This window comes from Convolutriloba macropyga, unplaced genomic scaffold (assembly GCF_964194025.1).
Source record: "Convolutriloba macropyga unplaced genomic scaffold, txConMacr16.3 SCAFFOLD_5996, whole genome shotgun sequence".
NCBI classification, from domain to species: domain Eukaryota; kingdom Metazoa; phylum Xenacoelomorpha; order Acoela; family Convolutidae; genus Convolutriloba; species Convolutriloba macropyga.
In genome coordinates this window covers 1-14,489 of record NW_027449308.1, presented here as the reverse complement: position 1 = coordinate 14,489, position 14,489 = coordinate 1, and the positions used below count along the sequence as shown (strand labels likewise).

Genomic DNA, 14,489 nt, shown 5'->3' with positions numbered 1-14,489 from the left:
AGAAGAACCATGAGGCACTGACAGCTATGGGAGCTACGGCAGATCCGGGAGGCAGAAGTACCGCACACCAGGCCAGCAGCCGGGTCATGTAGGAGCTCCTGTAGGTTGCTTGGAAAAAGACCGCTAGGAATATCTCATGTTGGCAACCCTCCGCACCCTCTCCCCCAAACAACATCGTGAGCCGGAAACGTGTGGCAGACTATAAATCGGATCAATATCAGCAGTATATATAGAGCACATACCTCTGATGCCAGCAACAGAGCAGCAGCACATTATCCTCAACACATGCAAATGAAAGTAATGTGAACGATTGAAAGGAACAAATGTATCTTTTGAGACCGAAGACACTGCAGAGCTGATCCCGGTCCCTATTCTAATTTCTAAACGCATGTGGTCTATATTGGATGGCACCCCCGACGAAGGATCTGAGTAGGGTGGCATTGACGGATGCTGGCCATGTGTTTACATACTCTGTACATGCTGATACACGACAACCCGTTGCTAACATCTACTGGCCCCTACAGTAGGGCAACAGTATCTAAATGCGCTGCCTGACATTTATCCCGCGTGGCGTTGCACGGCTCACCAGAACTTTGCCTGCTGGTGCTGTGAGGTGACTGGTGTTTGGGCATGCAAATTCTGAGTCTGGGCGGTGTGCTGCTGTTGCTGGCCAGCAGCGGTAGCTGTATCCATGGCATCCTGTAGGTTCCTCATCTCCGGCATCGAATTACTGCGCTTTAGGCCTCCCCCGTCCACAACTGTTTGCCCAGAGAACAACGGCTGTGATTGATATATGATACCAGTTGCAGGCGCATAGAACGGTTGGCTGTGGCTGGTGCTGGCTGGAAGCTGCTGCTGCATGGCAAACGGAAAGCTGCTGGAAGCATGCATGGGATGGGCAAACAGCCCTGGCAGGCAGAGGTTTCCTGAAGGATATGTTGCTGCTGTTGGTGCTGCTGCTGCTGCATGATAGACACATGCTGGGCAGCTTGTTGCAGCTGCTCAGGTGTGTGCCGAACTTCGTGTATACCTGCCACCGTATTCAAACACAGCCTAAAAGAGACAACCACGGCACTATTCTGCAGTACAACTGAGAGAATCTTCAAAACCAATGGACGAGTACCCAGTGGTCACAAACGACTAGGTCCAAACACACATCGAAAAAGGGAGCAACAGTAGGAGTACCTTGCCCTTGCCCACTGCAGATTGCACCTGGAGCCGTGTCCTGCTCCTGATGGTGAGGTAGGGGGATTGGTCATTTCAGGTGCAGCATGCTGTACAACACCTGGAAAACTCAAAACTGACTTTCTTGTACACGAGCAGACAGCCCCCCCCCCCCCCCCCCCCAACACACACACAAAAGCACACTTCCCGTCACACAAGCACTGCAGGAGCAACTCTGTGTACGAGTACTACAGCCAGGTAGTTGTGGCGCTGCCATCGATATTCCGCTAGCGGCTAGCCCCTCCGCCTGACCGTGCAACGCACAAGCAAGGACAAAGATAAGCATTTGGGCAGATTCCGAGGTCTTTCAACCTACCTCTTCTGACCACGTGAAGCGTGTCCGCTTCATCGCGTGGGTCTCTGACGGCCCGTAGGGATTATTCGATCCATAGTAGTAACCAACTCCAACGTCTACCGAGCTGTTGGGCTCCGCTGCGCGCTTCCTGCCGTCCATATTCCTCGATTGCCCAAAATCCTATTACTGTGACACAATATCTGCCTAGTTATCTTAGACGACTTCTTACGTTCCCAACACCAGCGATGGCTCATGTAAGAAGCCCGCCCCCCTGCCGGGGAGAAGGAACCATCCCAAAGCGGGCAGCAGCTGGGCGAAATCCGGTTTGGCCGGCCACGGGCGTAGACGTCTACCGCGCAGAAAACCCAGGGCGGGCTGTGTATTCTACAGCCTGAAGTCTGAAAAGGACAGACGGGTCGATCATTTCTCTGTCATGACACCTGAAGCTCACGATAACAGCACGGGCTCAAACGTCAAAGTGTCTTGAGCCGGCTACTCGTATATATTATGCTTCAGTGCGGCACGTGCTCCTACCTACAGGACGAGCGCTATCTCTCTACGAGTACAGAGAGAGTCGGAGTCTTCACTCACCGGGCCAGGCATGCAGGCATACCGCATACGCAGCTGTGTAGGTAGGGTACCTACCCGTAGCCCGTAGGCATATGCCTGCCTGGCCGGGTACGAGTAGGACATACCTACTCGTACTCGTACTGTACCTGTCTCCTCGGTACGCGGTAAAATCAGACCCAACTGCCAGACAACTGGCCCGTGCGCGGGGGCACCGGGCACCGGCCGGCTGGGCTTGATCTGGATAGATGCAGGAGGAATAGGTAGCTGGTATAGGTAGGTAGTAGGTACCCTAGAGGGTAGGCTGCCCTGGTACAAGTACTCGTACTAGCGGCCTACGTACATCGCTGTGCATTCGGCTGCGCTCAGGTCAATAATCAGCCGGCCTGTCAATTTGGGAAGGGGAGGTAGGTAGTAGCTAGGTAGTACCTCCTTGTAGTAGGTACCCTAGTATCGTTTTTAGGTACCCTATACTGTACTATTGCTAGCGAGTTTAAACTTTTTTTTAAATAAATTGGGTGTGACAAGTGAGTGAGAACGTATCGTTATTAGGTACCTACCTAGGTACCCTGCCCGACCGGGATCTAGCTCTAGAGGTACCCTAGGTACCTACTCGTAGAGAGTGAAAGGTTGATTACATCCGTGGGGTTAGCCTATGGCCTCTCGTAGAGAGTAGGTAGAGGGTACCTAGCGATATGCAACAATTTGTACTAGCTAGTATCAGGATCGAATATATTTTTTGTTATTATTAAGGTGAGCAGGAATCCTGATTTGTACGAGCAGATGGGTTATTTCACTTATTGGTTAAGAGGCCTGACAGATCGGCACAGAGGAGCACACAACCTTGCTGGATTTTCAAATCTCGCTAGGTCTCGCTAGGTAGTGCCAGGTCCATGAGCCTCACGCCCATGCAGACAGCGTTTCTCATGCCACAGGAAACGTTCCTCTCCCACAGTGTGACACTTTCTACAGGATGTCATTTCTGCACACTCACCTGTCCTTCGATGCACGGGTCTGACATACGCATACAGTACTGCTGTGGATCTGCTGGCCCTGTCTGTCTCCAGACAGCTAGTCTGAAGATTTTAGCGATGAAAGCTGTCAAAACACATATGTACATGCTACGGGGCAGCTGCTAGAGCTATCAACTAATTCAACTTATTGGAGAGCAAACAGTACTGTACATGCCTTGATCCTACACCCATGCGGTAAAATTAGCCACACAATCAGAGCCATGGCAGATGGCCGCGAAAGAGCATACATAGAGAATGCCCTATGCTGTATGCCCATCACTCAATGATACCGCCATCTTTGCATATTGCAGTATGAGTTGTTCCAGATCTATGAATGGCTGCCGCTCCGGTAGCGCGAGACGAAGATAGCCAGGCGTACGAGTTGGAAATCCGTAGCATGGGGTCACCAGGAAGCCCTGTCGCCTCCTCGGGGACCATGTGTGGGCCCAGTATTTCACATCACGATTACCCCCACGAAACTCGAGCACTGCGTCCCATATAAGTCGTTGAGACGAAGGCTTTTCCTCGATTTTGAAGCCGTTCCGGTGGACGAATATCACATTTCCTGCTGGGTCATGCTGCACCATGGTCATCCCGCAGAACCAGTCGACCTTGTTCAGCTGGCCCGCCCACCCTGGTGGATGCTGAACCATGTGAAAAGACTGCCCGGCCCGCATCCAAGCCAACCTGAACAGATCCTTGTCCCCAAAGACAGGGCCATAACGGTACAGTATGTTGTCCGGGCTGTTGTAAAACATCATCACGTCCAGGGCCTCAATGTGGCGGGTCCGATTAATAAGCACCTGCCCCGACTCTTGCTCAAACATCGGCTGGTATGGCACGCCAGTCAGCTCCCACAGAAAGCTGTCTGCCTCAAGGTTGAAAATGCTGTTTCCAGGAGACCAGAAGTCCGGCCAGAAGATGGCCCCCGTCTCTTGAAATTCTGGCAGGTCAAACAGGTAGGACGGATCTGTGATGGCAAAATTGTCGGTGTCGAGGAGCAGGACAGACTGTAACCTGTTGCAGTCCAACCATGCGTCAGATCTCAGGTTGGCCGTAGGGAAGGGAGACCGTCCAATGTCACTGCGTAGGCGAATATCCACATACGCTTCTCTTTCTCACAAACATGCACAGACCAAAGGGAAGCTGCATGCCCCCCAGGTTGGAAGGGGCGGTTACTTGGTATGGTAGATCGAATAGATCTTGGTGTTGAAACATTTGTCTGCCCCCTTGTTGTGGCAAAGCTGCGACCTGTCAAGAGGAATAGGTCGCAGGTCGACCTGGAAATTGTATATCAGGTCTTTCACAATGGCTGGTTTCTCCTTGAGTTCATCTGGCAGGTACCACAGCTCGATGGGAAGCAGGCAGCCTAGCCGCCGAAGGTTCCGAATAGCGGCATAAACAGAGACCAGCAGGCTGTCTGCAACACAGAATACGATCCCTCGAGACTGTGGCTCAGCCACATCCTGGTCCGCTTGCGAGCGTAAGTCATTGGGCGGACGGTACTGCAAGGATTCATCTGCAAACATGGCAAACTCTCCGGCTTGCTCACAATTAATCACGCCGTGGATGAGGATGGAGTTCGGGTGAGAGGTGCAGTTCATATGCATCACTTGCCGAAGCCTGTTCGTCCCTTCCTCAATGACTTCACAGTACCCCGAGGCGCCAGTGGGGATCATCTCATGACAAGGCTTGTCGTTTTCAGGCTCCCGAGTACCGTGAGAACTGCAGTTGCCAGTTTGCCTCCACGACACACATTTGAATGGCCGCTGCTTCTTTGCCACGTCTGGGAGGAGATCGTGCAAATACGATGTCATGTTGAAGGGCTCTTGTTGACCCCTAGATGCTTGCCGGTAAGGGTTGTGTCTCAAATGTCCAGAAGTATCATTGGTAGCATGGCTTTCATGCGCGCCACGTCCTTTCACAGCCAACATGTGCGCCACGTCCTGCCTGGCTGCATGCAAACCAGTGCCGTGCTCGATGCTTCGCCCAGCTGGCCCTGCCTGGCGGCCTCCGTTCAGTGCAGCATGAGTTTGGTCCCATTCATGGGCAGAGGTACTGTGGTGCGACGTGAAGAGGTGGTGGTGGCGAAGTGCCAGTGCAGCCCCTGCGACGCCTTTTAGTTGAAATGATGATCTCTGCTCATGATTCTCTGTGGAGGCTGAAGCAGTTTCAAAAGACCCGGAAGGGGCTGACCCCCAAGGCATCAGACTCCAGAAACCCCAGAAGACACACAGCGCGAGGAGTAAATTGAAGGTCCTCTCCCTAGTCAGGTAACACTGGCCCCCACATAGTATGCCGTTCTTGCTGATGATGTCCCGCGACTGCAAGTGAAGCGACTGCGCATACAGTGCCTGTCGAGACAACCTGCCCCTCTGAGGAGTGGTGCGTCGTGCCTGATCCGAGGCAGACATGCCCATTGGGCTACACTCAGAGCGGTTCACCTGGTCTGCTGACCAAGCCCTGTGCATGCTGGACCGACTCCCTGCTCCATACAGCAAGGGCCGAGGCTGGGTCTCAGCTGTGGACATCATCGAGCCGTGCCCACTGCTCGACGGGCCAACAAAAGCACGTGGTGCACACGTGTGCTACTTCTGCGCCTTCGCCATCGTGTGGTGAAACCGCGCTCGCAAGCTCGAGCTAGAGAAGATCTTTCTTAGTTGCGCTAAAGAAGATCTTTCTTGGCTGGCTCCGCGAGCTGGTAGCTGGCAGCTACGGTAGTGCCTACTCGTGGTCCGTGGAGCCCGGCAAGCTTTGCAAGAGATACTTGTATGTATAGTAAAGCATGGATAGCACGAGTATAGTACAATACATTATCTCTAGATCTATATATATACAAAGGGTACGCTACTGTACTCGTTGGGAAGGAGAGCTTGAGTACCCTACAGTACTATACTGGCTAAGTATTGTGGCAGGAATTCCTCCTCCGGAGGAATTCCTGGTTGTATTGTAGGGGATCCGGCCGGCCGGCCGGGATGCGTACTGTACCGGTAGGCCTACCATAAAAAGTGAATTGGTAGGTCTACTATTATTTATTATGCATCCTTCGTACGTGCATAGATAGTCCCTTCCAGTAGGGTACCGTTAGGTTTGATGGGTAGGTACCTACCTATCTCGTTGGGAGGCAGGTACCTACCTACTACCTAGCGATACTCGTACCTACCTGGCAGTTGGCACCTGCCTGATCCAGGAGGGAGGATGAACTAGCAAACAGCAGTGGATGCAGTACTCGTATCGCCAGGATGGACCTGCAGAGTGCAGATTTCCAGCAGCAGCCCGTAAACTGCCGTAAATCAGCGTAAATCAGCGTAAATAAAGTAAAGATAAAATAGTACTAGTACGAGTACCGTATTAATTATACATATACTCGTACATACAGTAGACAGTAGTACTCGTAATAACACTTAAAACAGCCATTCATTCAGGTGACCCTAACTTGTTGTGTTGTTTTAGATGCACTTTTCTGCTAGAACCCCGGGGGGGGGGGGGGGGGGGGGACATACATCTTATTTTCAGAAAATTTTATTTGGTGTTTACAACACTTATGGTGGTGTATCTCAGTGCCAGGTCCCGGGTCATGCAGTATGGGGTTGGCCCCCATACTATCTGCCTGCCTGCCTAGTGCCTATCCGTCTATATGTCTGCCAGCTGCCTATCTATCTGTCTGCTTGCTTGGCTGACAGGTGTTTGTCTGTCTTACTGACTAGTGTCTGTCTGCCTGCTTGGGATATTTTAAAATTTTAAACTGGATTAAACCAGGGCCAGCTAGAGAACCTGCAGCCCTTGGGGAGGTATGCATAGGTGCTTCTTCATGGACACACAACTGATGCGAAATATAAACGAGAAGAGGCATCTATCCTAATGCATCAGAACTTACAGAAGTTGTGGCTGCTGCTGCAACACTGTATCCAAGATCGATAGTAGGTGCTTCATAACCTCTGGTTCGGGTGATGACATTTGGAGGCACAGATACTTCCTGGTGACATGGCTTGCATCTAACAAGCTCCTGTCAGAGTTGCGTCGTTGTGAATGTTGACTCTATTGAGAGTGAGAAAGTGATCAAGATCCTCCATGCACAAACACGCCAATTCATGGGCATATTGTATTTCTCCCTGTTCCTGGTGCGCGTGATGGATGGTGCGTTCTATGGTTTCTACTTACATATTGTCTAGGTGGGTATCCCACTGGGCATGGTGCCTATCTGCCTTGAAGACTGGGTAAGGAATCCCCCTTCCTCCCAGCCGCAACCGCTTTCACCTCCACAATTACTAGATGGCTGATGCAATGATCTGCAAACAAAAGCCCCGGCACTAGCCTAGTCCAGCATCTTCGTTGCACCCTCGGCAAAATTCAGGATGGAACGCTCCATGTTGTGGAGTGACTCTAAGCCACTTCCGCGAAGCCACCGGTATGACATCCGCTCGTGCTGGGGCCCATAGCAGAGGGTGACCAAGAAGTTGTATCGCTTTCTAGGGATCCAGGTGTAGGAGAAATAATCTCTCTCATGACCGGCTAGATAGTTCACCATCATGTCCCATATCCGTATCTGGGACCCGGCGTTGCGGTCAAGCTTATACCCGTTCCGATGCATGAACAGCGGCTCACCCTGGGGATCATGCTGCACCATAGTCATCCCACAAAACCGGGTGAGCTTCACCTGGCCAGCCCAGCCCGGTGGATGCTGAATCATGTGGAAAGAGTGGTTGGTCCGCATCCAGGCGAGGCGGAACAGGTCCTTGTCTCCGTACACGGGGGAGTACCGCCACATAATGTTGTTTGGAATGGCATAGAACATCAGCACATCAAGTGCTGCGGCATGGCGGGTGCGGTTTATGAGCACCTGGCCCGATTCCTGCTCAAACATGTTGACGAAACTGTTTCCGGTAAGCTCCCACACCAAGCTGGTGTTCCACACATTGAAGATAGTGTTGTTGGGTTGCCAGAAATCGGGCCAGAACATGGCTCCATGCTCAATGAACTCAGGGGAGTCGAAAAGGTATGATGGATCCCTCAGCACGAAATTATCGGTGTCCAGCAGAAGAATGGCATCAAACCTGCTCGGAGGTATCAACACGGCCACATTTGCGATGAGAGGATGACTGTCACTATCTGGTGTGGGGTTGAATATCAATGTATGGAAACGATGGGTGCAACGGTATAAGGCACTCCAGCACTAGGCAAAGAACGACCCCACAAGTTGGTTGAAGTCCGTGTGTTACCCCAGCCAACAAACAGACAGGTATGACTATTGGGATGCACTCATAAATACAGCCAGACAAAATCCGGCCAGACAAGACCCAGCTCCCTTTGTATGCACACGCTCGTTTCTGGATGCTTTGGCCGAAACCCCTGTCTTACTCGCATTCCCACCAGACGGCCCATGGATTAGACAGTGAGATTTATCCCGTGCCAGCTGAGACCCACAGCAACAAGTCACTTCAATAGCAGAAACCCACCTTGAGTTGTATACGGCATGTATCTTTGTATTGAAGCATTTCTCCTTGCCGCCGCCGTGACACAGCTGTGATCGATCCATGTCTATGTGGCGCATCTCCACGCCGTAGTTTTCCACCAGATCCGTTGCGATGGGGTTGGTAATGTTGAGCTCGTCTGGCAGATACCAAATCTCTATGGGAAGCTCGCACCCTTGTGCTCTCAACAGTCGAATGGAGGCATATGCAGAGACCATCAGGCCCTCCGCAACACAGAACACAATCCCTTGTGTTGGTGCCCGATGGGTATCATTGAGGGAGATCTCCTGTAGGCTGTTTGGGGGTCTGTAGGCCACTGAATCTTGGGAGAACATCGCAAACTCTGCTGCCTGCCCGCATGTGATGTTGCCTGTGGTGAGGGCGTAGTTTGGGTGCGAGCTACAGTGCATAAGCATCACCCTCTTCAGCTCCCCTCTTGGCTCATACCGTTTGTCCCACATATTGCAGTAGCCTGACGACCCAGGAGGTATTTGCTCATTGCAGCCGAGGTCGTGATCCGGCTCCCGATGGCCATACGGACTGCAGTCCGACGTCTGCTTCCAGCCGATGCATTGTATCGGGCGCCGGGGGAGATCGGAAACAGTGGTGTAGTTGAAGAATGCGTAGGATCTGGACAGGCGCGCTCTCGAGGCTCCGCCGTCTACACTTGGGTGAACAGCATGCCGAAACCTGTTCCATACAGCGGACTGGATAGCTTCCTTGTGGCTCTTCATGTGTTTTGAGTCAGAATCCGATTCTTCGCCGTCCGGACCATTCAGCGAGCTCGGTGGGAAGGCTGCCTGCTGCTCAGGAAGCACTGCCGGCAAGGAGGGCTGAATATCCCCTACCAGCAGAGGCTGATGTATCTCTGCACCTGTCGATACCTTGTTCGGCTCCCGCTTTCGAAGCGCCGCAGCAGAAGTGGATTCTACATGCTTCATAGATGGTGCCAATGCCTTTGCTGAGTCCGGCACAGGGGTGGTCATGTGTATGTGGAGCTTCAATGATGGCTGGTGTGTCATGTGTGTTACGACTGTCCAGACTCCCCACAAGGCGCATAGCGCAATGCATGCCCTGAAGGGCGTCACTTTGTATGAAGAGTGCATAAACCACCTCTGCGGAACGCCTAGCTTGCTGCCCATCGCCGCCGATCCCCCCCGCCAGTCCCTGTCTCTGTATTGATACGGGCTGTCTCTGTCACGCGGTGCTGTAGAGCCCCCCTCCAGAAACGATCCTGCCGAGCGAGGACGCGGTATGGCTCCTTGTTGGGTTGTGCTAACATGTCGTGCTACTCTGACAGCCTTCATTGTGATGCACACCTGCCTGTCTGTGTGCTGGGTGGATGGCCTGTTGGCCACCAACTGCCCAGTCAAGGCAAGGCTGGAGCACCGTTGGATTGGCTGGTCTCCTGCCTCTACTCAGGAATGGCTGACACTGGGACTGGAGCTGACAGCGGCTTTGAGGCCCACCATCCTGATAGAAGAGCGCGTGCGCTGGGAGGCACAGGAAGCGGACGTCAATGCGGGTGCAGATCCGAGGGGTGGAAGTTGGCACCGTTGGTCTGAAGAACACGAGCTGCTAGGGAACCCCTGACGTCCTTGCTAGGCGCTAGCGCCCCGCGCAGACCGCAGTGGAGACCCGCCGGAGACCTGCCGTTCCAACGACAGGACAGAGGCAGTTCCCAGTTGATGTCACCTCTGCCCTTCCTGCCACATGGAAAGCCAATTCGCAACGCCCGGGTGGGGCCGGGTTCGTCGCGCTGTACCACCCTACCGGCTACCCTACCTATCCGTACCAGGAGGTCCCTCCTGTCCGTACCCTACCGTACCTACCGCACCGGTACCTATCTCCGGCACGAATGTACGAGTACATACCAGCCAGCCATGCATGCATCCAGGCCGAACTCCGAAGGCCTCCGGGCTCAACTGCCCTCGATCGATGGTTTTCAACTGGTGAGTGGTGACGAGTAGGGTATCCTACTAACTAAATCCTTAGTAATTAGTAGACATGTGTACTCGTACTGGTACAACTACCCTACCGTTCAGACTTCAGGCAAACTAGCTACTGTAGCCCGGCCAGGTATGGGTATATCCTTGGAGATTCCCCAGTCGGTTAGTTAGTACTATACCTATTTTATGTAGCGATACTGCTATAATATAGAATAAGGGATTAAATGATAATAACGATACATGAAAACCAGAATATTAAAATAAATACAGTAAAATTACCACATGTAGGGATACAAAACCATAATTTAATAACAGTAGTGCGAGTACCACATATAAGAATGATAATAATAACAATAACAAAATATTATTATAAATTTCAAAAAATTACAATAATAATATCTCAAGTAGTAAAATATTAATAATAATGTTTAATGAAACTAGAAAGCATGTATTCAACTGTATAATAGTGTATAATATCAATTAAGAATTTTATCACTCTTCAGGTTGTTTAATTTAACCATGATAATAAGGCAAATGTCCCTACAATTTACATTTCTATGTGAAGAATGCGCGTATATCTTGACATCGTAGCAGATACCTGCCGGCTCTCTCTCTCTCTCTCTCTAGAGAGGGGGGCGCGACCTGGTACCAGGGCTACCCTGCAGTAGAGATAAATATCGCTACTCGTAAGGATATCAGGTATGCCCTTCTCTAATGGGTATGCCGTGCAGGTATGCCGTGCGAGTTGCAACTCTCCAGCAAATTAACACATGAGTCAGAACTCTCCAGTCTCCGCGAATCGTGATCACTGTTTTCCGCCGGGCGCGAACCGCGCAGCTGTGACGTGGCTTCCCCATGTGAGTAAGGGTCAAAGACTATCTATACCTATCTTCAAGTACCATGCCCCTGGGAGGGCTGCCACAGCAGTACAAACCTTAGGACGCCGTCGACGACATTCCACTGTGCAAGATGCCTGTAAACCTCATCGAGTGTCCCACACGGGTCGTTGACACAAAGGTTTGCGGCCCGGCGTTGTTACTAGTAGGAGGATTCGGCTCGTGTGCTGCTCAACTCAGTATGCCGCAGCCGCTCATAATTCGACAATTTCACCAAGCGCAAGTCGCTTCCAACTTTCAGATGCATGTGCATTGTTTATTTGTCATCTGTAATTCCAAACCAATCCAGTCACAGAAACCACAACAGGTCACTCCCGCAACTGTCTGTGCCAGTTAAAGGCAGTTCAACTTTCTGGCACCATGTGCTGTAGACGTCGTCATCGTGTGATCGCACACGATCAGGGGAACTACTATGTGTTGGACTGTTGACACGACTCTGCCCCCACTCCCCATAGGAAGTGCAGATCGACGAGTACGTCGGCAATGGATCCAACGGCGACCCGACCATAAGCATCGCGAAGGTGGTCAGCAAGGGCAAGTGGGCAGAGGACTGGCAGGCGCCGGCCTTTGACGAGTGCGTGCCCCCAGTGCATGCATCTCTGGCTTCTTTTGTACAGCCGTCTGATAGCTTCGGTCATCGCAATTTGCTCGTCTTTAACCCGCCTGTGCTACTGGGACGACTGGCACAGCTAGTGTTTATTGGTTTCCCGACTGTAATCGTTTGTTACGCATTGAATTGTCCGTCCTCACCATGACTTGCCCGATTAACGTGCCCTTCGACTCTCAGATCAGGCCCAAAATACGCTATAAAATTGCTGGTGCCTGCAGGTGGGTGCTGATCCTCAAGGGACGGGTCCAGATCGAGCATGCCGGCGGGGTAACCACCGCAACAGCCGGGCAGTTTGTCCATCTCACAAAGGGCGAGCGCGTGCGGTGGAAGTTCCCTGATGCTGAAGGAGCCGAATACATTCCCATCTGTGTAGAGGCCTTCAGCCCTGACAATGTCAAACGCGAGGAAGGGACAGGCGAGCCACTGACAGAGACACTGCTCACAGATCACCCCCTACCTCTATCACCTGGTGCAGAAAGACCTTTGGGAGAAGGCTAAGGCAGACGGCGCCACCTACTACCCACCTACCTATGAGCAAGACCAGTTTACTCACGCCACTGCCAATGCCCAGGTGTGTGTCCCTCGCTTCTGGCATGCCACATTAGTCACATGTTGGGCGCTGTGCCCTGATATCTCAATGACTATTTTCAAGGCACCGGGGCGGCCAGAGGGGGGGGGGGGGGGTTGATGAGCAGTGATACCAACACGGCCAAAGCTGATGCCGCAAGTCATCATGTTGTATTCTGCCAACTTCTTCGTCACACAATATCCAACATGCTTCACTGCGGACTGTCGTCAATCCTGTCCAGATACAATTTCCATGTACCCAGAGTCCTCCATCCACCTTGACCCCTGTCGCAACTACACTTCTATGCCTACATGGCTACCGCCCCTTGTGTCTCGCATTGGGACATTGTCAGATTTGGGAGTAACACAATGGGCTGATTTCTCCCCTACTCTGCGCAGTACTTGATTGGAGTCGCCAACCACTTCTACACGGACGTAAAGGGCGACTGGCTTTGCCTGGAGATGACCGTGGACTCTCTCAATGCAGCGGGTGTTGTAACGAAATTTGAAGCTCCAGCACCTGTTGGCGATAAGGCGGCTCTTGACGCAAAGGACTTCGGGGGCGAGCTGTTTCCCCACTTGTACGGTGGGATTCCTGCAACTCCCGGATGCGTTCTTAAGGAGTACACCGTGAAGCGGGATGCCGACGGAACGTTTGTATGCATCGAAGGCTTGCCAGCATAGAAATCAGGGTAGGACTTCCCTCGGCCACATCGCAAGTTGTACAGCACGCCCAAACCACATGGCCCCTAGCCTTATGCAGTGAGTGCCACAGCCATGGTGGGGAGTGTCAGGCAATCTCCCCGGATGATAGTCACAAGGATGAAACATGATGCCTGCAAGTCAGCACCTAACCTACATGTAAGCTGTGATCTGCTGAAGCCCACCAGATTCGTGGCGAGCAGAAGTCCTGAAGCTAATGTACACGCATGGAGGGCTTTGTAGAGGTGGATTACACTCCTACTGAAGGGACAAGCGGCTCAGTGATTGATCTCTCGATGTAAGAGCTTCGACGCCTGCAAGATTGCTACGAAACGGAACGAGTCACGGAACTATCTTAATTTATGCACAGCTATCATTACACACAGGAAGTGACTCTTGGTGGATTTCTATTTGCACTATAGACTGCTTAACCTTCTACTGTACAGAGCGCGTTTGCATGCCTCCTCACCAACAGAAGCGCAATGAATCATCTGTTGGCGGATAATTGCTTCACTTCACGGGCGTGCCTGGCAAAGAAAGCCGAGCTGGCGATGAGCATCCCAGCATTTACGGTCATTGCTGTGCTGACAGTGGACACGTCTGCTACCGCACCGAGCAATGGTGGTCCAAGAAGCAGTCCAACGTCTCCAGCCGAGCGGTACATACCGAGCCCAAGACCGCGAGTACGTCTTGGAATCACGTCTGCAGCGTAGGCTGCTGGCGATGGGCCGATCGCAGAGTTCATCACAGAGAAAACTAGGGCTGACGCCCAGAAAGCCTCCTGGCCGAAGCTCGTGGTGCAGGCCATCATAAGGAGAGAGAAACCAAGCCCAAACCCAGCAGGCACAATTGTGTGCTTTCTTCCAAAACGGTCAGCAGCAGCAGCGGCCGGTAACACCCCAAGGACGTTCAGGGCAGCCATGCTTGCGAACATGGCCCCGAGCATGCTCGGAGAGAACCCAAACGACTCCACTCCCATCAACGGCATGAGCACTGCTCGTGTTCCATTGACAGTCATGAAGAGCACACAGTTGACCAGGGCAATCGCCCGGAAGTCAGTGCAGGCCATCAGCAGCTTCCAGCCTGGCGGCTCGTTCAACTTTGCTGCTTTCTTCTTTGCAGACAAGCCAGAGTGACTGCAAGGCTCCCTCGGGGGAGCATCGCCCGCCAGCTTCGCAGCCCGACGTTTGAGGAT

General features: G+C 52.4%; 2 protein-coding genes across 2 annotated transcripts; both read right to left on the bottom strand.

Moving 5' to 3' along the window:
- Window positions 1-500: 500 nt before the first annotated feature.
- On the bottom strand, window positions 501-1,903 carry LOC142354939 (uncharacterized). Its single transcript, XM_075407262.1, has 3 exons — window positions 1,541-1,903; window positions 1,186-1,231; window positions 501-1,030 (listed from the first exon to the last, which is right to left on the bottom strand). The coding sequence occupies exons 1-3, from the start codon at window positions 1,676-1,678 to the stop codon at window positions 738-740; spliced, it is 477 nt and encodes a 158-aa protein (XP_075263377.1). The 5' UTR covers window positions 1,679-1,903; the 3' UTR covers window positions 501-737.
- Window positions 1,904-3,219: 1,316 nt separating this feature from the next.
- LOC142354938 (uncharacterized) lies at window positions 3,220-5,349 on the bottom strand. Its single transcript, XM_075407261.1, has 2 exons — window positions 4,279-5,349; window positions 3,220-4,116 (listed from the first exon to the last, which is right to left on the bottom strand). Exons 1-2 carry the CDS (start codon window positions 5,304-5,306, stop codon window positions 3,360-3,362), a joined length of 1,785 nt encoding a protein of 594 aa, XP_075263376.1. The 5' UTR covers window positions 5,307-5,349; the 3' UTR covers window positions 3,220-3,359.
- Between the last annotated feature and the right edge of the window lie 9,140 nt (window positions 5,350-14,489).

Bases quoted from the DNA above. Each gene is read 5' to 3' on its own strand.
- LOC142354939 (XM_075407262.1), bottom strand. From the start codon at position 1,678: ATGGACGGCAGGAAGCGCGCAGCGGAGCCCAACAGCTCGGTAGACGTT. The intron at 1,232-1,540 runs GTAGGTTGAAAG...CCTCACCATCAG, and splicing joins GCTTCACGTGGTCAGAAGAG to GAGCAGGACACGGCTCCAGG. The intron at 1,031-1,185 runs GTACTCCTACTG...ATACGGTGGCAG, and splicing joins CTGCAGTGGGCAAGGGCAAG to GTATACACGAAGTTCGGCAC.
- LOC142354938 (XM_075407261.1), bottom strand. From the start codon at position 5,306: ATGCCTTGGGGGTCAGCCCCTTCCGGGTCTTTTGAAACTGCTTCAGCC. The intron at 4,117-4,278 runs GTAACCGCCCCT...GGACTGCAACAG, and splicing joins TATTCGATCTACCATACCAA to GTTACAGTCTGTCCTGCTCC.